Source organism: Onychostruthus taczanowskii, unplaced genomic scaffold (assembly GCF_017590055.1).
Source record: "Onychostruthus taczanowskii isolate IOZ18803 unplaced genomic scaffold, ASM1759005v1 scaffold118, whole genome shotgun sequence".
NCBI lineage: Eukaryota > Metazoa > Chordata > Aves > Passeriformes > Passeridae > Onychostruthus > Onychostruthus taczanowskii.
The window spans coordinates 1,271,106-1,292,295 of NW_024498329.1; the positions used below are offsets into that span (position 1 = coordinate 1,271,106).

At 43.8% G+C, this 21,190-nt stretch overlaps 4 protein-coding genes across 18 annotated transcripts in view; 2 read left to right on the top strand and 2 right to left on the bottom strand.

Moving 5' to 3' along the window:
* Positions 1-5,203, bottom strand: part of CRABP1 (cellular retinoic acid binding protein 1) — a 36,486-nt gene extending 31,283 nt beyond the window's left edge. For all 4 annotated transcript variants that reach the window (XR_005954362.1, XM_041427722.1, XM_041427720.1 and 1 more), the window contains exon 1: positions 5,085-5,203. The gene's annotated coding sequence lies outside the window, so the exon portion shown is untranslated. The remainder of the gene's footprint in view (positions 1-5,084) is intronic.
* Positions 5,204-6,296: 1,093 nt separating this feature from the next.
* Positions 6,297-13,621, top strand: WDR61 (WD repeat domain 61). Of its 2 annotated transcripts, XM_041427715.1 has the most exons (10): positions 6,297-6,441; positions 6,556-6,583; positions 6,932-7,037; positions 7,820-7,992; positions 9,028-9,176; positions 9,493-9,586; positions 10,349-10,442; positions 11,092-11,184; positions 11,812-11,890; positions 13,349-13,621. In XM_041427715.1, exons 1-10 carry the CDS (start codon positions 6,430-6,432, stop codon positions 13,436-13,438), a joined length of 918 nt encoding a protein of 305 aa, XP_041283649.1. In that variant the 5' UTR covers positions 6,297-6,429; the 3' UTR covers positions 13,439-13,621. The 2 variants fall into 2 exon arrangements, with proteins under 2 accessions (XP_041283649.1, XP_041283648.1); XM_041427714.1 differs by lacking the exon at positions 13,349-13,621 and having other exon boundaries at positions 6,328-6,441; positions 11,812-12,686.
* Positions 13,622-14,163: 542 nt separating this feature from the next.
* Positions 14,164-20,179, bottom strand: DNAJA4 (DnaJ heat shock protein family (Hsp40) member A4). Of its 8 annotated transcripts, none has more exons than XM_041427707.1 (8): positions 20,040-20,179; positions 19,909-19,952; positions 18,049-18,229; positions 17,059-17,163; positions 16,100-16,327; positions 15,780-16,010; positions 15,167-15,267; positions 14,164-15,087 (listed from the first exon to the last, which is right to left on the bottom strand). In XM_041427707.1, exons 2-8 carry the CDS (start codon positions 19,942-19,944, stop codon positions 14,869-14,871), a joined length of 1,101 nt encoding a protein of 366 aa, XP_041283641.1. In that variant the 5' UTR covers positions 19,945-19,952; positions 20,040-20,179; the 3' UTR covers positions 14,164-14,868. The 8 variants fall into 8 exon arrangements, with proteins under 8 accessions (XP_041283641.1, XP_041283638.1, XP_041283642.1 ...); XM_041427704.1 differs by having other exon boundaries at positions 19,813-19,952; XM_041427708.1 differs by lacking the exon at positions 20,040-20,179 and having other exon boundaries at positions 19,909-20,034.
* A 74-nt stretch (positions 20,180-20,253) lies between these two features.
* The window catches only part of ACSBG1 (acyl-CoA synthetase bubblegum family member 1), a 40,580-nt gene continuing 39,643 nt past the window's right edge, over positions 20,254-21,190 (top strand). For 2 of the 4 annotated variants that reach the window (XM_041427699.1, XM_041427698.1), the window contains exon 1: positions 20,255-20,453. The gene's annotated coding sequence lies outside the window, so the exon portion shown is untranslated. Of the gene's footprint in view, positions 20,454-21,190 lie in introns of all 4 variants that reach the window. The other 2 variants (XM_041427701.1, XM_041427700.1) reach the window with 2 other exon arrangements.

Below are 21,190 nucleotides of genomic sequence, written 5' to 3' on the forward strand. Positions count from 1 at the left end.
CCCAGCAAAGTCATCAAAGCAAACGGCATGAATGGGACAGTGTTGATGAAGACAGAAGGGGCATTGAAGGCTGCAATAACAAAGCAGGGCACTGACATGAAGATAAGTGGCAAAGTAATTGTCTGGTCGAGCCAAGTGTATCCATACAGTCCATCTGCCAGCAGCCCATGGACACCAAAGCACTGAAAAAGCAAATGCACACCAAGCACTGAAGATCTAAGCACCTATTTATGTAAATATATTCCAAATGGTGACACCAAAATACATAGGAACAAATAATTAGTAAACACAACTAAAAGTTTTTGAGAGTATTGGAGCTAATTATTGTGAACATTCTTAGCATCTACTGCCAATGAATGAAGGGTTTTCTTCCTGGTTTTTCTTACTAATTATTCTAAAAAGCCAGAGTTGTGCCCTCTACATTTGATCCTGTAAAAGTTTATCATATAAAAAAGACTCTTGATGTAACAAAGGTGCCACATTGCCAGGCCAGTTTCTGGATCCCCACTCCAGCAAAAAACTTGTCTAAAAGCCAATTTTAGCAGCTAAGTGGATTATCAATTTAGAAAGTCTCTAAGAAGAATAAAGCTATTAACATTTTACACTGGAGCAAATAACATATCCAGAGACTGGATCCATGGTGCCTTCATTTAATCCTTAGCAAATTGTAAATAGCTTGGTCAGTCAGAGAATGTTACACAGCAGGTAAAGGAAAACCCTTCCCTGCTCTCTGTCTCCCAGATCATCAGCCTATTCAAGCCTTTATCTGTATGGATAAAAAAAAAAAAAAAAAAAAAAGTGCTTTCTCCTGTCTTCTTCACTACCACTCATCATAAGCTCAAGTGACCCAGGTGCAGGTAGAGCCAGCATTCTGGGTAGAGAAGTGCAGAGCATCCCCCCGTGCCTTCCTCCTCCTGCTTTGTGAGAGCAGCACCTCACTTCACACAGGCAGTGGCTGCAGACATTCCCTGGCACCTGGGGGCTGAACAGCACTTGGCTGAGGATGGCACAGAAGAGCCTTCTATCACACATTATGTACGGATACCAAAGGAAAAAGGAGACAGTCGGGCTTAGAAGAGAGCCTTAGATTATGTGGTCAGTACTTAGGAGCTCACAACTAAACAGCCCATTATTAATTGACAGCCAAAAGTGTTTTCCTAGAGCTCAAGTGGTTCAGTTTTGGTGGATAAGATCATCAGGTCATTGCCAGCTGTCATATATGCCTGAAGCCACAATACCAAGAGACATACATTAATTTTGGTAAAACATGTGAAATTCATCATCCTGGGGAAAATAGTTTTGCTGCTAGACTTGAGATATGGGTTGAAACTTTGTGCCTTCTGTAAGTCAGTCCCAACTACATGCATGATGTTTTAAAGGGCCTTATTTCAATCCTAAAAAATGAGCACCAGATGTTTCTTTTATCGTAGTTGCAATCTATATGCAACTACATTCTATATATCCAACATTTCAGGCACCTATTAAGGTCTGAGAAACTCTCTCTGATCCACCTCTTGCTCCTTAAAAAAAGAAAGCTGTGTGAGAGAATAAAATAAAGAATAAAATATGATAATTCTGATAAAGTAAATACATGAATGAAGAACTGAAGTCTTTTCACCGGGAGAAAGAGAAGATAGGTAGAAAAAAACAACTGGGTTCAGTTATCATCAAGCACAGACCAATTTTTTGTTAGAAAATCTCTCATGAAGAATAGTGACTTATTTAATTATTCCTTTCAAAACTGTACTCTGAAATGTTCTCTTTAACCTACACATGCCATAAGCAGGAGGTTAAAAGGCCTGTCATTACATCTGACCATTCTGGCTTCTCTGCAGATGACAGTGGGGATGAGGTTCCTTCCCTGGGGAAGAGAGTCTAGTTTTTAGGACTTATTTATTTAATTAACTGTTTTGTTCTCTTCTTTTCTTCCTAAAAGCAGCTGCCCACCTTACCCACTCCAAAGGAACCTGATCCATTCTGAAGGAAAGTACTCTCCAGGCTAAGCTTTCCCCTGACCAGAAGCCCACCAGGACACCTTGGGCTGGAACTGCATAGTGACAGCCAGAGAATAATTTGCTCCTGCAAGTGCTAAGTACTATTTTCATTCCTGTTAGGCCAAGTCTCTGGCAGTTTTGATTTTCCTTTCCATTTTTGTCTGTCTCAATTACTTTTCCTTGCTTGTTGAATAAATACATTGAAATACTTCCTTTCTTGTTAGCAAAACAATTTAGTATTTAAATGCAAACCTAAAGCAATGTCAGTGTGTAGACACACACCGAGGCAGAGCACATACAAGGAGGCTGAGGAACAGGTTCCATTCCTCGATCTACCACTGACTAAATTCGTCACCTTGCTTCAGATTTCACCCCTCTGTGAAATGGGATAATGATCCTTCCTTAACTCATAGGGCAAGAATGCCATTAATATTTGGACTTGGTTTCAGATTCTTGAAGAAGAGCTTTTCCATGAAATCATTTCCCTGTTTTGGCCAGCCCTTGGACTACAGTTGTGACTGTAGTTCCAGCTCCATATCCTATAAGGTGTGATCGCTGGGTTTGGTGCCACCACTTGCAACATGCAGTGCCCTTACAATTGATGTTTTTGGAAATAAGACAGGAGCTTTTCTAAAGGAAAGCTTTTGTTTGAAACTCTTCAAACTTCAGGAAAGTTTATACTTGACTCCAGATCCCAATTCAGCTGCTTGGGACCACCAAAGAGAAACCTATGAGTGAAAAAGTATTTGAAGTTGCAAGAAAAGGAAAGCAAGGGGACAGCAGCTGACGAAAAGATAAAACAAAGAAATAAGTGAGCAGAGGAAAACCAACAAAAGCTGAAAGTTCATAAAATCTGCATGCAAGGAACTGGACTTGTGTCAAAAGTGGAACTAAAGACTGCATTGAGACTCAGTTTTCTGTGGGTCTTGTCTTTTGCCTCGACTGCCCCAATGCTAATGCACTACATACCAACATATGCTATACAAAAAGCTGTAGATACTCTGAGTAACTTGTGGGGCAGTCAGAGATTGGAAATGAATGAGCAAACAGTGCAAATGCCATTCCAATTCACTCCCAGGAACACAGTCCCTTAATGATTTCCTAGAGACACAGTAAGCAACAGAGGCAGAGGATTCTTTGCTCCTGCCACAACTGTTCAGAGTCTCCAGACACAGAAAGATGTGAAATGATTACTGTTTGACTGTGAATGCCAACGTCCTGGAAAGAGGATGGAGATGCTCTTGCTGCTGCTGCCCCACAACAGGAAGATGGTATACAAATATAAATATAAATATAAATATAAATATAAATATAAATATAAATATAAATCTGCACACAGGCTCCATGCTCTGTCACAAGTCGCCCTTTGTTTCTGCAGTACCTGTGGGTGACCAATCCTACACTGAACCCTAAGATGGAAAAACAAACACGAAACTGATGGATTAGTTCTGAAAGGAGCCTGGAATTGAATGCAGCTCTCTGCAGGCACAGTTGTAATACACAGTCAGTTTTCTAAACTGACATGGCCTACATTAGTAACCACAAAAATCACAAAAATGCATATTCCTTGTACTACTCACTTTGGAAGACACCACCACATACCTTAAATACCATTCTCATCTTCCTCAAGCCCACTAGCAAATTAATTGTTTAGTGTGGAGCAGGGAGAGAAGCTGACATGTCTGGTACTTGATTGCTGCAGTGCTCATGTACCTGCAGAGCTGGTGCTCCCAGTTAATTATCTAGCCTTCCTGTTTTATGGAAGTTCATGTGTCTTCAAGACCTTAAAGAATCAAGGCTTACTTGGCATTCGTGTTGTGTGTGAGGCTGGTGTTGAACTGTGAACGCTGATCTGAACTGGGACTGTGGCACCAGGCCACAATGGCACTCAGCCTGTGTTTTTAAATTATCTTGCTCTCAGTGTGTTCTCTGCAACTGAACTTGGGGCTGGGAAGTGCCTTTTGCAATGTTCACGTGGCATCCAAAGTCATGACCTAATTCACTTCTATGTGTAAGCACAATATGAGGGTGATCATAATGGTTTTTAATGTCAGGTTACTTCCCTGTAACACTGTTTTAAAAGCTGTCGTTTGAGCCTAGAGACACTCCCAAGGCATTGTTGTGATGAGGGCTGAAGTACCCATACTGACACAGTGCTCCACAACAAGGACAGACACACAGAAACCTGCTCTCAGTTACTATTCCACAGAGGCAATTTATCTGTAAATCAAACCTGTGGCACACTTTGCTTCAGATTATCCTCTTGATGCACCAAAGCAGCATCTAATCAGCTTCCACTCCATCAAATACAGATTTGTTTCATAAGTGATGTAGGAAATAACCCACAATCTCACTCTGCCCTCTCACACAAGAACAGGAACAATCTTTTCTCATGAAGGCCTAAGGTGTTCACTGTACAGAGTACAGTGCACAGAGAGAACCTGGAAACCTCTGGAGGGATTAGAAACACTTTGTCTGTCAAAGATTATCTTACTGTCCGGCAGTACTCTATACAGAACTGCAGGACCAAGCTTGATTATTTGAACATAAGGTGGAAGCAGTACATTTTAAGTGCACATTTAAATGGAAGAATTCTTAGAAGAACCCTGGCAGGAAACAGAATAACTTTTTTTACTTTTGGAGAATGTTTACCATTGTGGCATTACAAATGAAAAAATGAGGATTTCTGAAATTCAAGACATTAAAGCTGTATGCTTTAAAATCTTCTCAAAGCTCAACCTAATCAGAGAACTAAGGATTCTGTAATTATATGTAAAAGTCTGTAATTATGTGTAAGAGTTTTACCCAGATTTTCATTCTTGACTGCAGAACTGTGTTAAGACACATTCAGAATTCCTGTTTTGGTTGTTACTCTGCTTACTCAGACAAGTTCTATTGATCTCAAAGAGCTTTGTGTACATATGAAAACTGATTAAGAGCTGTGAAAGACCACTGATCCTTTGTCTTTAGTTTTAAGCCTCAGGGAATCTGATTAATTCTCCTGAACTTTAATTCTGACATTTTTTGCACTTCTAACTCAAGCAGAGACAGCAACTCGAGAAACTTCAGCTCCCAAAAGAAGAGTCATACCTTTTTTTTTGATCTGACACAGATGATTAGCAGGGAAACTTCCTTTCTGGAGCACAAGGGATCGTGAGAGCCCTGTGGGGGCTCAGCCTGGAGGGGGCTCGGGGGGACCTCCTTGCTCTCCGTAACTCCTGACAGAAGGGTGTAGATAGATGGGGACCAGGCTCTTCTTCCAGGAAACAAGTGACATGACCAGAGGAAACAGCCACAAGTTGTGTCAAAGGAGGTTCAGGATGGACATCAGGAAGAACTTCTTCACAGAAAAGGTGGTCAGGCATTGCAATGAGCTGCCCAGGGAGGTGGTGGAGTCACCATCCCTGAAGTGTTCGAGAAATGATCAGGTGTGGCGCTTTGTGCTCCGGCCTAGTTGACAAGGTGCTCAACGCTTAGGCTGGATTTGATGATCTTGCAGGTCCCTTCCAACCTTAATGACTCTCATTCTGCGAAGTTAAAGCCTTGTGTGCCGTGGTAAGAGCCATGGGCAGTGCTGCAGCCCAAGGAGCTCGGGGTCGGTCCGAGCCTGCCCCTCGCCTCCTCCACACCTCAGACACGCGGCAGCCAGCCCAGCCTTCCGCCGGCAGCGCCCTGCATGGCGGGGCCCTCAGTCCTCGGCGCAGCCCACAGCTCACACCGGCACTGCCGGGGCACCGCTGGCCCCGGCACCACACACCGGACACCTGAGGGCTTCCGACAGCGACGGCGCCGGCCCGCGCCCGGCTGTCCTGTGGGTGAGCGGGAGGGGATGAGGGAGAGGCGGTGATGAAGATGTAAACTGCGGGACGCAACTGCGGGACACGGGGCCGGGGGCTCGGTCCCGCAGTCCCCGAGGGCACCGAGGGTCAGGACGCGGGGCCGGGGGCTCGGTCCCGCAGTCCCCGAGGGCGCCGAGGGTCGGGACGCGGGGCCGGGGGCTCGGTCCCGCTGTCCCCGAGGGCGCCGAGGGTCGGGACGCGGGGCCGGGGGCTCGGTCCCGCTGTCCCCGAGGGCGCCGAGGGTCGGGACGCGGGGCCGGGGGCTCGGTCCCGCTGTCCCCGAGGGCACCGAGGGTCGGGACGCGGGGCCGGGGGCTCGGTCCCGCTGTCCCCGGGGGCACCGAGGGTCGGGACGCGGGGCCGGGGGCTCGGTCCCGCTGTCCCCGAGGGCACTGAGGGTCGGGACGCGCCGTTTCCGCCGGCGGGATGTGTCCGCCTGTTCCTCCCGGCCACAGGGCGGCGGCAGAGGGCGCGGAGCCGGAGGGCGCGGGGAGCGGCGCTCTCGGTGGTACCTGACGTCATCAAGGCGCGACGGCGGCGCGAGCTGTGTGTGGCTGCTCTCGGCGCGGTCCCGTCGGGATTGTTTTTAGAAAGACATGACCACACAGGTAATTAAAAACACAGCGTTAGCTATGCTAATTGGTGGCTCGAGGTGTGTGTGTGTCTATATATGTGTGTGTATAGGCCGCTCATGTGTAATATTAATTATTTTTTCTTTCTAGTACGGTATTCTCTTCAAGCAAGAGCAAGGTGAGCAAACGCTAAGGGGTATTGAGCAGGGTTGGTGTTCTGGGATGATGTAAAGTTGATAATGGCAGGTATCCGTGTGAGGTTATGTTTCTATTAGGCATAAATCTTGAGTAATTCAGAGGTAGCTGTGCTGCTTTTTCAGCAGTGACGCTGGTCACACAACACATTACATATTTTGGAGCAAAGAAGACAGTGACACGGCTCTCGGAGCACTCCATAGCCCTGAGGAGCAGGGCAGTGTCTGTTGCCAACATTGCAGCTGGCCACTTCAGCATTACCAAAACCGGTTGTGGTCTTCTATCAAAAGAAAAGACTTGCTTGTTAATTAATGTGCTTCTATTCTCTTAGCTCACGATGATGCCATTTGGTCAGTTGCCTGGGGCAAAAATAAAAATGATGGTTCTGAAACAGTGATCTCTGGCTCTTTGGATGATCTGGTAAAGGTCTGGAAGTGGTAAGTGCTCCATATTAATCTGTGTTAGGCCTTGGAAGTAGTCAGTGTGAAGCAGCCTTGAATTTCCACAGTCTGCAGGGATGTTAGAAGAATGGCACACACAGCTGCTTCTTTGAGCAAGTTCATCTCCCTTGGTGTGTGCTTTCTCTTGGAGTGGTGGCATTCTGGTGTGCTTTCATTTCAAAAAAATGAGAATCCTTTTGAAAACGTGTGTCAGAGAATACTTGATGTACTTCTAAACCAAAGAATGAGGAATGCATCTTTTGATGAGACAGTGCATTTGGAGATGTGTATTGTGCAGGAAATAATGGGAACAGGGAGAAAGGGGAAATGACGTCTTCCTTTTTTATGGGAAGAAAGATCCTGGTAATCCTTATGGAAGTGTGCTTTTGCAAGAGGTTACTGTCTCTTGGGCAAGGCAGTGTGAGGGATGTGCTTGAGTGACAGGTTTAGCTTGGCTGGGCGGCTCTGAAGATGTCAGTCACGGTGCTCTGTGCTGAGCTCACAGCTCTGGGGGCACCCACACTGCTGTGTGACAGACATTCTGTGCTGGGGTGGCTTCCAGACTCAGGATGAAATACCTGCTTGGCAGGAATATGGTAAATTACTGATTTCTCAGCTCTTTAAGTACAGAGAGTTTGTGTGCAGCCCTTCACGTTTCACGGGAGGACTCGGATTGCCTTGTGTTGAGCAAAGGGAGGAGTGGGGATTGTTTGTGAGCCTGGGGATGGTCAGCACCCCCAGCTGTTCCCAACGAGGCTTTTCTTTCCCTTGCACGGAAGGAATGATGAAAAGCTGGATCTGCAGTGGACTCTGGAGGGTCACCAGCTGGGGGTGGTGTCTGTGGACATCAGCCACACGGGTGCCATTGCAGCGTCCAGCTCCCTGGACGCCCACATTCGCCTCTGGGACTTAGAGACCGGCAAGCAGATCAAGTCCATAGATGCTGGTCCTGGTAAGACCCCAGTGCTGAGCTGGCTCTGCAGGGGAGCAGTGTGACTCTTCCTGGCAAGTACTGGGGGATTGGGGTACATCAGGGGATTAAGGTCTTTGGGGGGGTTTAATCTTTCAGAAAGGTTTTATGAACTCAACGCAGAGCAGCATCAGACAATTTTACATTTATTTTTACACACTACTACTACTTCTCAGGTACACCTAGTTGGCTTTTTGCTGTATGCATAAAGCAGATTGGAAAGCAGGTTGCTCTTACACGTGTATTGGTAAAGGGATATTTGGAAGATATAATTCAAATGCTTATTCAGATGAATTTACAAAGGATTTCTGAACATTCTTCATAACACTGCAGTGAATTTGAGCTGTGCGTGCGATCCTTTTTTACCCAGCATGTCCAATCCTGAGGAAGCAAGTCAAAACAGCCATCAATGGTAACAATGCTAATGTTCTCCAAGCTGGAATTCAGGGCTTAAGGTCTTTTTCCAAGTATTCCATGAGTCTACTCACGAATTTAAGAACAATCTTGCAGTGTTTTAGGCAATTTAATATTAAACTTTTAGGAAAAAAAACCTGTTGAATTACATTGTGCCAGATAAATACATTGCACTGCTGTGAAAAATGATGGGTTTTTACATTCAGTTGCAGGAATGTGTTACAAAAAGTGTTACATTTGTATATCTGCATTTGTCCTGCATCTTCTGTGCTTTGCTACATACTAGTGTTCATTTTTTCAGCGGTTTCAATCTTTTGGTACCAGGAAAAAAGTAAGAATTTTGACTTAACTGATGCAGTCTTAAAGTCTAAATGTATTGTTACACGAGTGTCTCATAATGTCAGGGTCTTACCATAAATCTCATCTTTTACTAAATGTAAGTAAATGGCTCAAGATACGCTCCATTAATTCCATAGAAATGGTAACTTGATGGGCTTGTACACTCTTAGAGGGTTACACCTAAACAGATGCATACAGAACTCACACTGTTGAATAAGAACCAGGAACAGGATCCAGCTAACTGTTCTTTATTTTCTAATACAGTTGATGCTTGGTCCCTGGCTTTTTCACCTGATTCCCAGTACCTTGCAACAGGAAGTCACGTGGGGAAAGTAAATATTTTCGGTGTTGAAACTGGAAAGAAAGAATATTCTCTGGACACCAGAGGAAAGTTCATCCTTAGCATTGCATATGTAAGAAGCACAACTGATAATTCCTTTTGAGAAATCGCTATTGCTGTAATATGCTGTGAATAGGAATTTTTGTGTCCATCTATCCAGTTTATCTCTACAATAACATGAGGTGACAGCCATAGTTCCAAATACAAACTGTGTGATATTTCCCCCCTGCAAGTCTGGAAAATATATTTGGATCTTGTTTATAGTCTTCAGGATTTTTGGAAGCCGGGTATCTTGCATACATCTTTATTTGTGAAAAGTTGCCAAGGGAATGTCAGGGCTTACACAGCATAAATACACACAGATGTTGAATCACTCTGTTGTATTACAGAGTCCAGATGGAAAATACTTGGCCAGTGGAGCAATAGATGGCATTATCAATATTTTTGATATTGCGACTGGAAAACTGCTGCATACGCTAGAAGGTATGGTTTGGTTATTTGCAGTACCTAATTCTGACCTCATTTCTGACAAAAGTAAAGGATATAATGCAAGTCAGAATGACCTACAACAACCATGGCAAAAGTGAGTTGATGTATTTGTCCATTAGACAATATTTAGTTTTTTAGTGCTCTAACCTAAACCACTTAAAATATTAGAGGCAAACTATAAACTCAGGCTTGCATCATAAATGCCTTTTCTAAAAGATACAGTCAGTAATGCTTAACTAGATTCTTAAATTGGAGCTCCTTGTATTGCAGAAAAGTACAAGGGAATGAAGCCAAGCCAATGTGTGCTGCCCTGCATATGGTTTTTCTTTTTCTTGCGTTATTTGTTCTAAAGCAATTTTTTGCTGGTCTAAAAAATAACTGAACATTTTATGTTGTAGAATACATGCATTTTTTTCTAACAGATAAATGGGCTTTTAATGTTCACGCAGTTTCTGCCCAGTTGTAACCAAAACCCCAACCACTTAAATATGCAATCATGCTATAAAATATGACATAATTTCTAGTAGAGATCCACAGCTGAAAGAAACTAGATAGTCTTTGTGTTGCAGACATGCCTATACATTCACAGTTGAGAATTGCTGTCTGTTTCCATTTTCTCTTGTGGGAAGAAGCCTCTAGAGAGAAGGAGGCTCCAGAGGCTGCTCTCTCTGAGCAGGCAGTGCTGTTGTGGCACTTGCTGAGCGCTGGTGTCAGCGAGAGGAGTGCCAGCCCTGCTCTGTGTCCCTGTGCCTGCAGGCCACGCCATGCCCATCCGCTCGCTGACCTTCTCCCCTGACTCCCAGTTACTCGTCACGGCCTCCGATGACGGCTACATCAAAATCTACGATGTGTGAGTGGGGACTGCCAGCCCTGCTGGCAGCACAGCAGCTGCTTAGAGGGGCTGATACTGTGAAACATAGATCAAACCCTCAGCTCTCCAGAATTCAGCTTTTGGTGACTTTTTATGTAAAAAATAATCTTAAATAATAAAATATTACGTCCTTAGATATTTTCTGAAAGTGTAGAGGAAAGCTGAGAATTGAAAACAAATTACTTTCCTCATATTTGCCTGTAGGGAGTAAGCTAATTCTTCTATGTATCTGTCCTGTGAGCTTGTGTTCACTCTTCCTAAACATCTGTTCAGGAAATTATATTTATGACCTATTTCTGTTGCATCTTGCAATACCTTGGAAGACCCTGGGGAGGAAATGGCCCTGCTTCAGTGGCCATTCCCTTCAGTGGCTTCACCCCCTAAACCTGCATTGCTTTGGCTTTGGAGAAACTCTTTGTCCTCCAGTCTATCTTCTTAGTGACTTCTTTTTATGTTAACTGTTTGAAATGAAAGAACAGAATCTGCTGTAACACCAGTCCAGCTTGGATGAACAAATGTCCAGAAGTCACCTTCCAGTGAACCATTCTTGATGGCACTAGCCAGAGTATATTCCTGTTGCTTTTTCTCTGGAATTCACAAAGCACATGTTAATGTGTTCTTTCCACAGGCAACATGCAAATTTGGCTGGCACATTAAGTGGTCACGGATCCTGGGTTTTAAATGTAGCATTTTGTCCTGATGATACCCATTTTGTTTCCAGGTATTGAGGATTTTTAATTGTTTATGACTACTGAAAAAAAAAAAAAGACGTGTGTACAAATAGCAGTGGGATCTGTAATGAAATAACATAAAATTGAAAGGCTCAAGCCAATCTGTGATGTGATACCAGCTGTAGTGAGAACATTTTACAGAGTAAGTCATACCATTGCAGTGTAGTTCCTGACAAGTGAAAAACACAACCCGAGAGAATGGCAGTTTGATTCTAAATAGCTGAAAAATTGCTGTTGAATAAAGAATTACAACCTAAACTACTTGAACTTTAGTATTAATTGAATCTACTTGAACTTTAGTATTAATTCTTAAAACAGCTGAGGCAGCTGGGGGACCAAGTATATGTAACAGGAATTTCCTTATCCAAAGAACTTACCTCAAAGAATTTTTTGGCCAAAGTGGGAGTCTTCATTTTCACATTGCAGATGTTGGAACTGTAAATTTATTTTAAAGGTAATGGAACCTGGCAGAAGATGCAGTCCTTTGCTACTTCATCCCTGTATTTGATAGGTGAAAGAGGGTTTTTTATGTCTACCATATGAGACCCTTTAATGTTTGCATTAAACTTCAGTTAATGTGTTAATTTAAACATTAATCAATATTATCTTTATTTTAGTTCATCTGATAAAAGTGTGAAGGTTTGGGATGCTGGAACGAGGACCTGTGTCCATACTTTTTTTGACCATCAAGATCAGGTATGGCTGCTATTCCCTGAGTCACCACATTCCCAGGAGAGCTTGTGTAGTTGTGCACGTTTGAGCTTCACCTTGGTGCTGCAGCTCCAGGCTTGCAGTAATGCAACTTTAGCCTGCTATAATGAAATTTTAGAAGTTGTGGTTATTTAGCACTTAATATTGAACTAGTACTCCCAGGTGTATATGCTGATCTCTTCCAAGTAATTAACATTTTTCAGGCCCAAATAATGGCAATCCTGAGTGGCCTAAGTCTCACCAGACTCTGTTTGTTACCTTTGTCTCTAGTTTTACTTATTTGTGTGACTAACACAGCATGTGTGTGTGTAAGGGTGGAAATACTTATTTAAAAGGATGGAATTACTTAAACAGATGCTTGAAAGCAGCCTGGAACTTGGGAGTTTTTCCTCCTTCAGTGTTTGTAATACTGTGGGTTTTTAATTTATTGTTCAGTGATAGCTACCTGTGAGGGAAGGAGTTAGGTTTCTACCCATTTACTCTTTGTTCTGTTTATCACCTAACATTTGGACAGTGTTATATTTTAATGGACCACTGAGCAAGAAACAAAGGTTATTCTTCCCGATTTTATTTGATTTTCTTCCATGGTACTACTTTCTTGCTGGTAACCTTCTTTTCAGTTACCTATAGTTATGGGGGTTTTAATATTGAAGTACCAAGTGGGACTTGATTTCCCCTGTTGTTTTAGCTGTTGGGTGTGATCTCATTCAGTCTGTGGCAAACAGACTGGGAATGCTGGGTTTGGGTACTAGTGCAAAATAGTGTACAAGACTGCCCAGAACATACTGTTGTCAACACACCCATTCTGCATTTCACATTATGCAAAACAGTGTACAAGACTGCAAAATAGTGTACAAGAACATACTGTTGTCAACACACCCATTCTGCATTTCACATTAATGTGCTGGGCAGCCTTCACCCTTCCTGATGTCATTCTGATGGAGGTGGGTGTCAGGTAAGAGCTTGTGTAACTGTCTTAGATCAGAGGACTGACCTGAACTAGAATAAGTTTTGCTTTGGTAGGTAAATGTTTTTCTGAAAAAGCTCAAAGATAAACCCAGTCATTCTTCAGTCTGCATGACAAATACTTCTCTTCCTTTCGTGCACTGTAAAATACTATTTTCAGAAGGGGCTGCAGGATGGGCAAGAGTGAAAATGCTTGGGTTATTTATGCAAAGTGGGACCAGCACTTTTCAGCCCCAGTGAGTATCTCTGGCCAGTGTCAGTCAGTCACTGGGGGTGGCTGTCAGAGCTCCTGGAGGGCAGCGTCCTGCTCTGCTTCGGCAGCCTTAGCTGCTGGTGAAGCAGAAGCCAGAACTACACCACTTCTAATTAGGTGACTTTTCAATAATCTTTCCTCTTCTGCCTGTAATAAATATTACTGCCACAAAGATTCTTTTTCTTTGTCCTCTCTGGATAAACTTGCATATGTCTCATTTACAGGTTTGGGGAGTGAAATACAATGGAAGTGGGTCCAAAATTGTGTCTGTTGGTGATGACCAAGAAATTCATATTTATGACTGTCCAGTTTAAATGTCTTGACTCAGATGCTTCAGCAAATGTCTTGCAGCAGTTTCAAGGGACTGCTACTGTCCTGTGTAATTTTTTTAGTATGATAAAAGCATTCATACTGATCTGCAAAACCAGATCTAATTTTGATTTTGCTTAGCATGAGAGAAAAACCCTACTTTTTTAAAATAAAAGCTACAGCTCCAAGTCCTTGTGTCTAATTCTTGGGAAAAAAAGTATTTTTGGAAAGAGATAGTCATGGGTGAAGTAACTGCTCAGTTAATCACCCCTGCCTTTAAACATAAATAGACCAGAGCTGGAAAGCATGGGCTAAGTGTTACAGCAGCTATTTTAGCAGAAGGAAAATGACTGAGGCTGTATTATAGACATGGGCAATGACAGCCCAGCTAGTCCTGATGCTAGACCCGTGAGTGCAAGAGGATCACTTAAGCTGAACACCTGTTTCAACAATTGTGTGGTACATGGATATAGATCATTCATCATGGTTTAATTTCACTAAAGGGGACCACTTGTTTCTAACCCTGACTTAATACAAACACTGCCAGCAAATAGGTAAAATGGAAAAAAGCTTTAATAGGATCGCTGTACTGTGGTAGCACGTACCTTACAAAAGAGCAGCAGTATACCCAGTGCAGGTGCTTTTGGTTTATTCATTTTAGTTAAGGCACAAGTATACAATGCCTAGGAGGAAGTAAAAACCCTTTCTAGGGAAGGCTGCAATACAAAGCTTGAGCTTCTGAAAGGTCAAACTTTTATTTGCAAGTATTTGCTTGTATGTAACACATTAGAGGACAGCTTGTAACCTTAGGTCACACACACAGAAGCAGGTGAAGGAATGCTACTGTAAACCCACAAAACACAGGAAGAGGGGGCTATGAGGCAGAGAGAAGGGCATGCACAAAATGCTTCCGAAATACAGAATGAGGCAGGTGTGAGTGGTGCAGCTAACACAAATAATCTAGACTAGATGACAGAAGTATGAGCTTAGAAGAACTTGTTTAAATTAAGGGGGTTCCAAAATGGCTTGGCAAGTACAAGAGAAGCACAAAAAAGGTGAAGTACTATTTATTAGAAGTTATTCTGCTATGTTTTATTCTATGAAATTCATCTTCCAGTATGAAAGTATTTACATAAGACACTCCACTTAGCCTCTATCGATATTGCCAAAGTCTTATAGAAATAGCACAGGTGAATAAATTGAGAACCTTCACAGCAAGGAAAATGCATACCAACCCAGTTGGTTCTCAGCTGTATGACATTTGCCTTATATAGAAAGACTACAAGAACACAATATAAATTAGTTACAAAAAGGTGATACTGACAGCGCAGCAACTCAATTTGCTGAACACAAAACCCACAAGCAGTGGCTATTACAGCCATGCAGTTTTCATTGTGAAAATTTACATCTTAGATGACATCTGCTCCACCTTGCTTTAAGATGCCTGACATTGTACTCCTGTTCTTGGACCCTCCTCATCCTCTTCATATGCTTCTCCTGCGCTGTTACGGTAGGTTTGCTCATTCGGATCAAAGTCTTCAAGGTCTACCTGATCCATCTCATCTGTAACCATTACATCTTCTCGTGAAGGAAGCAGAGCCTCCAGCAGAGACAGTTTCTCCCTTGGGAGCCAGTAGTGCTCTGGAAACTGGACCTACAAATATTTTTTTTAAATTAGTATTTATTCATGTGCAAACATGAGTATATTGACTACAGAAAAGCATGCAGCTTACCAAAAACTGTATGATCAGGCTGCCTTTGTCCATTGGAGATTTGTAGACAGGCATCCCTTCGTTGTAGATACACTTTAGGTCACCATGTTTTATCACTTCACCTACGGAGGCAAGAGCTGTAAGTGGGCTGCTGTGACAGGACAGGCATTTCACAGCCACACGAGGCAGGGCTGCACTTGTGTTCTCATGGCACCCCAGGGAGATTGTAACCAATCCACAAGAAAGACCTAAACCCAAGCTGTACACAACTAAGGCCATTTAGACAATTTCCCCTGCTATAAGAGATAGCAGCTTTTCTTGGCACAGGCTTCAGGCTGAACAGAATTTAGTAGAATTAAGATTCTTTCCTCTTTAAGCTATCCACCAACTGGGGGTGAGGTTTATTAGGAAGTATTTGACAGCTTTAGGTATAACTCTGCATGTTTTAGGAAGAGTAACAACAACAAAGAACCAACTAAATTGAGTGACTGCCTCATGAACCTGTTGTTGCATTCATCTGGTTAGGAAAAAAAAAAACTCCAAACAAATAGAACAATCTTCCCCAAAAAGTCCAGTCTAGGTACAATTAAACAGACAAGCAGTTTACACAGTATTAGTACTCTTAATGACCTACCTGGCCTAGTAGATATGACAAGAACTCTGTTGTCCAGAGTTTCAATTGTCTTTCTGAAACCACATAAGGCCTCTGAGAGTTGAATTCTCATTTTTGTGATTAAGTCATGCCCTCGTCTCTGAAAGACACTGTGATCCTTTTGATCAAGGACAATTATAACATCACCAGGCTCCAAATCAGGCTCCTGGTCACCTTCTCCATGAAATACTATCTTCTGACCATCTTTCATACCTGAAGAAAAGAAACCCATTTATTCTCTGCAGAACTATAGACTAGTATTGACTATTATTTGGGAACCAGTATAAATACACAGTTCTTACCTTTATCAACATGAACTTCTATGATCTTTTTCTCTCTTACAACCTTACAGCCATTGCAGTTGTCACATCTGTCTTTCGGATTTATTCTTTCACCTTGGCCTTTGCATTCTGGGCACACAGTCTGGATTTGCTGCACCATGCCAGGTCCAATCTGCTGAACTATAACTTGCATCCCTCTTCCTTTACACACGGGACATTTTTCTACTGCCCCTCTCTTTCCGCCATAACCTTTGACAAAAGAGTTAAATTGCATCTTAGTCTAAAAAAATTAGAGTAGTCAGGCTGGAACTCACTGACTTCAAGAGCATACTTGGGGTAACTTGAGGGTAGTTCAGTAATGGAATTTAGCTGCCATCACAAAACATACCCCACAAGCTGGAGGCTTCTACAAATAAAATGTTTATACTGCTTATTGTATTAGCCTCTGCCCCACCCACCAGTAACTCCTGGTTTCCAAGGAACTGTCAGCATACCAAATTCAAGACATAAACATTCCATTAATACTTGAGAAAAAAATCTGCTTACTAAATATTTAACAGAGTACTAAGATATAAGATCCTATTAAAATTTACCTCAAAAGAGAACCAGTCTAGGGAGTACTTAATAACTGTATAATTAGTAGCATAACACAAGCTAGTCTTCCACCCACAGCAATTGAAGAAGTTTTATGGAATAAACGTTTACATGCAAGTTCTGGGTGAAAAAAATGTTAATTTAGGTCCCCCTAACTGCAACTCAACAGTTTCAGTTTGCAATTAGAACAATCACTTTGTAACACTGTCATTGAGAGACTTGCTTTTGGAGAAGCCTAAGTAAGAATTAAATACCCTGGCAGACTTTCAGGGATCAGGCAAAGAATGAAGACAGAGAAAAGTAAGAAAGCCTTCAGACTTTTTTCTCAGCCTCAGACAATCCACACAACTCAAAGAGGGTTTTGCAACCACTGCTTGTTTTTTTACCTTCACACTTTGCACAAATAACATTCTTTTGCAGTGCCAGTTTCCTTGTAATTCCATTATATAGATCTTCAAGAGATACACCTAACTGGTGCACCACATTTTTGCCTTTAGAAAAACAAAAGGGAAATATTAATAATTGTTCAGCTCTTGTGAAGACAAATGTTCATGCACAGTCTCATTGACGAAATGCAGAGTTCATTCCAAACTTTGAACACAACTCAGCCCCCTTAAAAGCATGTGCAATTCCATCAGCTTCCACTAAGCTCCACTCATTTATTTCTGAACATGAAAGTTGAGCTGTAATTGTGCAAAGCATCATTAAAGCCACCTTATCCCTGCTCCTACTCCTAATTTTATAAGCTTAACTGAAACAGCAAGATGCAAGGACACTACCAGCTTCAGATCGGTCAATTTCGAAGTTGCAATTTATGCCTGCCTCTGAATTTCCATGCCACTTCATAGCATAATTTCAGTGATTTTACAGCAAGTTACTACTTGCTCCTTCAACAGGCATTGGACATGGAAAAGAATCATATCGTGCTTTTGGCAGCACACTGCACTCAGTTTCATGTCATCTCTCCCGAATATTTTAATAGGATTTAAAATTACTGAAGTTTAAGTTGATGGTGTCCTTTGAAGCAAGTTGCCCAAAAGCATATGAGCAAGTGAGGCACAGATTTGGAAAAAAGGTAACTTAAAGAGGTCTAAATCAACTGGTGACTTACTGATGTTTCCCCCTCCCCTACAGACTACCCATTCCCCCTTCAACAAAAAATAAATGGAATTTAGCAGAAAGATGGCTATGGCTAAGCCATGTTGTCTACTTTATTAATGCTAGAGTAACTAGAAAAATCATAGTTTACTTATTCTATTGTTGCAACAAGTAATAGCCACGCTATGTGCACTCAGCAGAACAGCAGTACCATAGCACAGGTGTTTTATGCTTAAGTGCATGGTTAGAGTTTCTAGAACTTGTTTAGAACTGTGTACCTCTTCTCTCTCTATTCATTCGGCCTCCACCACCAAAGAACATGTCAAAGATGTCCATGGGTGAAGAGAAGCTGCCGCCACTCAGGCCTCCTTCTTTAATAGCCTGCTCCCCACCCTGGTCATAGAGGTCCCTTTTCTTTGGGTCCGACAGAACTTCATATGCCTGGGATATAAGTTTAAACTAAAAAGAAAAAAGAAGCTCTGAACAACTATGACCAAGAGGAAAAGTAGCCCTCTCATATACAACTCCATCTACAGATCAAGCCACTACAACACCCTCTTGTAGCATTTGTTTCCAAAAGGAAACTCCCTGGGTAACAGACTATAATAGTACAGTTTCGTCCAGGAAAACCACCCCTTTCCTCCCTCTCCCCCCTCCTCCCATGTTTTAAGTGGGCTTAATTCAGTCACATCCACCTTACAAATATATACCAACTACATTTTGCTGATTGTAGTAGTCACAACAACCATTATAACCTCTAACAAATCCATTTAGAAAGAAATATGGTACCATCCCTGAAATCCTGCAGGTGCCCAACTGCTCACGGCCACAGCAGAGCTAGTCAGCCTAGAGCTACACAGGGACCCTCCATGCCTGCTGAGCTGGTACATCCAGCTATAGCAGAGATTGATGTGACAAGACACTGGTGTTGCTTACTCATCACAAACACAAGGACTTAGATACAAATCAAAACAATTATTTTCTTAAATAGCTCTGAAAAGCTTCCAATAATTTGCTATTACTGGAAGGACCACTTCGATTTTAAGTTTCATTTACTCACGGCCATGTAAAGTGTTGTAAGCAAAAAAAAGCAGGCCCAAAATAAAAGCAAAAAAGGTTGACTAAAAAAATAAGAGCAGAAAAGGTTGCCTTTGACTAGGCTACTGTTTGAGTTCTGTAAATTAGTATTCCAGAGACTAATGTAAGGTACGTATGGACCTTCTATTCCTATATTAATGTATTAGTAGACCAGCTTTTAGATAAACAATCCCATCATTCATATTTTTCCTAGTTCTATAATCGTGGTGCTCACTTATCATCCAAGCCAACCCAGGCAGCTGAGCAGGTCTGTGCTGACAGCACGTAAAATAGTTCTCTTGTAAGCAGTCCACCCATGTACAGCCCAGTGATTTCCCAGGTATAGTTACCTTGGACATCTGCATTAACATTTTTCTCTGAAGAAACCCCATCCTGTTCAGGAGCACAAATCCATCCAGCACAACAGTGCTGGCAGCTGGATCCACTACCAGCTTTCTCAACGTCTGACACAGCACAGTGGCCACAGGCACACTAGAAATCCTTCCAGCTTTGTCTGTTTTAACCAGCACCTCTAAGGACGATCTTCCACCCGCATCCAAAAAAAAAGAAATGCTGCATCCCCTTTGCCACAGCTGGGCCGTCAGGCCTGCTGCCAGACTCACGGATCTGAACAGAGACCTGGAAGCAGGGGAGCCTTCGCATAGCAGCACTGCGCTCCAGGAAGGGCAAAGCAGAACCTGAGCTAGGACCGAGCGCCCGCCGGATGTAACCACGGCCTGTCTGTGGGGGACCCGCGGTGCTCCCGCGGGCGGCCCTGCGCCAGCCTCCGGTTCTCTCTGCGGGGCGGCCCGTTCCGCAGCCCGGCGGCTCCCGCGGCGAGCCCGGCTCAGCCCCGGAGGGCCGGACGGGGCCTGCCCCGCGCAGGGGCCCTAGGTGCCGCCTGGAGCGCGGCCGCCTCACGATGGGCAGCCCACAAGCCTCGGCCCGGCCCCGGCCCCGCGTACCCGCTCGCCCTCGCTGGGGTTCTTGTCGGGGTGGTACTTCAGCGCCAGCTTGCGGTAGGCGCGCTTGATCTCCTCGGAGGAGGCATTGGGCTTCACCTGCAAGATGTCGTAGTACTCCGTCTCCTTCACCATGGTGGTGCCTGTGGGAGGACGCGGCACGTTACCCTCGGGTTACCCTCGGCTTATCCCGCCCAGCACCGCGCCGAAGGCCCGCGGGCCGCGCTCACCACTGCGGCCGCTCCGCTGCACAAAACACCGCCACTACCGCCGCCCGCTCACCGATCCCAGCAGCCCCGCCTCTTCCGCGGGCTTTATAGGGGCCCCGGCCGAATCTTCTGGAATGACGCCGCGCGTGACGTCACGGGGCTGGAACGGTCTAGAACGGCGCTGCGTGACGTCACCGGCGGCGCGCGCGGGGGGAGGAGCTTCGGGCCGGGCCCGGCTCCGGGCTCCGTGTTTGATTTGGGGCGGTAGCGCCGGGCGCCCTCGCTGCCTTTCTGCGCTCTGCCTGTACGGCTGGGGCTCCCCGGGGCCGTGCCTGGCGCTCCCTGAGTACAGCTCACACAAACTGGACTCGGGCAATGGAGTACCGAGGAGCTGCCATTGGATGGGAGCTGTAAATTATTATCTATGCTAATGTGGTAATGCACGTCTTTTCTTTTCTCTTCTTTGTTGCTTTTAGATTTCTATGTAATACTATTTTTCAATAAAAGTTCCAAAATAATTATTTTATTATATGGAAGCTTTAGGTGCCCTTTCCATTATGGTAAAAATGTGACTGTTCTATGGGGCTAAAAATACATTAAAAACTACCCCATATTTTATGTCTTTGTATTGTAGACACAGTCTGTTGAGTCTAATTTAGAAAGCTTCTCCCTGTGTCAGCTTTAGCCAAACCTGAAATAGCCCGGCAGGGCTGAGGGGTCCCGCCTGCGGCCCCTCATGGCCGGCGCTGTGAAATCCTTTAATTCGCCTCTGGGAGAGGCTGGCGAGCACCCTGCTGCAGCCTGCCCCACGCTGTGTGGTAGGTCTTGTTCTGCTTAGATGGCTTCCCTCATGCCTCGTTCCTCAGTGTTTTGGGCCTTTTCAGTTAATTGGGCTAATGTTGTACCCCCGCTCCATATCTGATATATGCCTTTTCCTCAGGCCGGCCTGCCCGGAGCAGACTTGGAAGCTGGGCTAGTTTTCACCTCCAGGAAACCAAAAGTCCTCAAATCATTATTTACTGCTTGGGGGAAAGGAGATAACTGGTACTTGTGTGGATCTGAGCAATAGCCTATTTTCCTAAAAGATGGCAACTTAATACTGAAAAATCTCAAGTGAAAAATACAGAAAAGCTGCATGAACTGAGAAGAGATTTTGCTCAAACTTGAGTTGA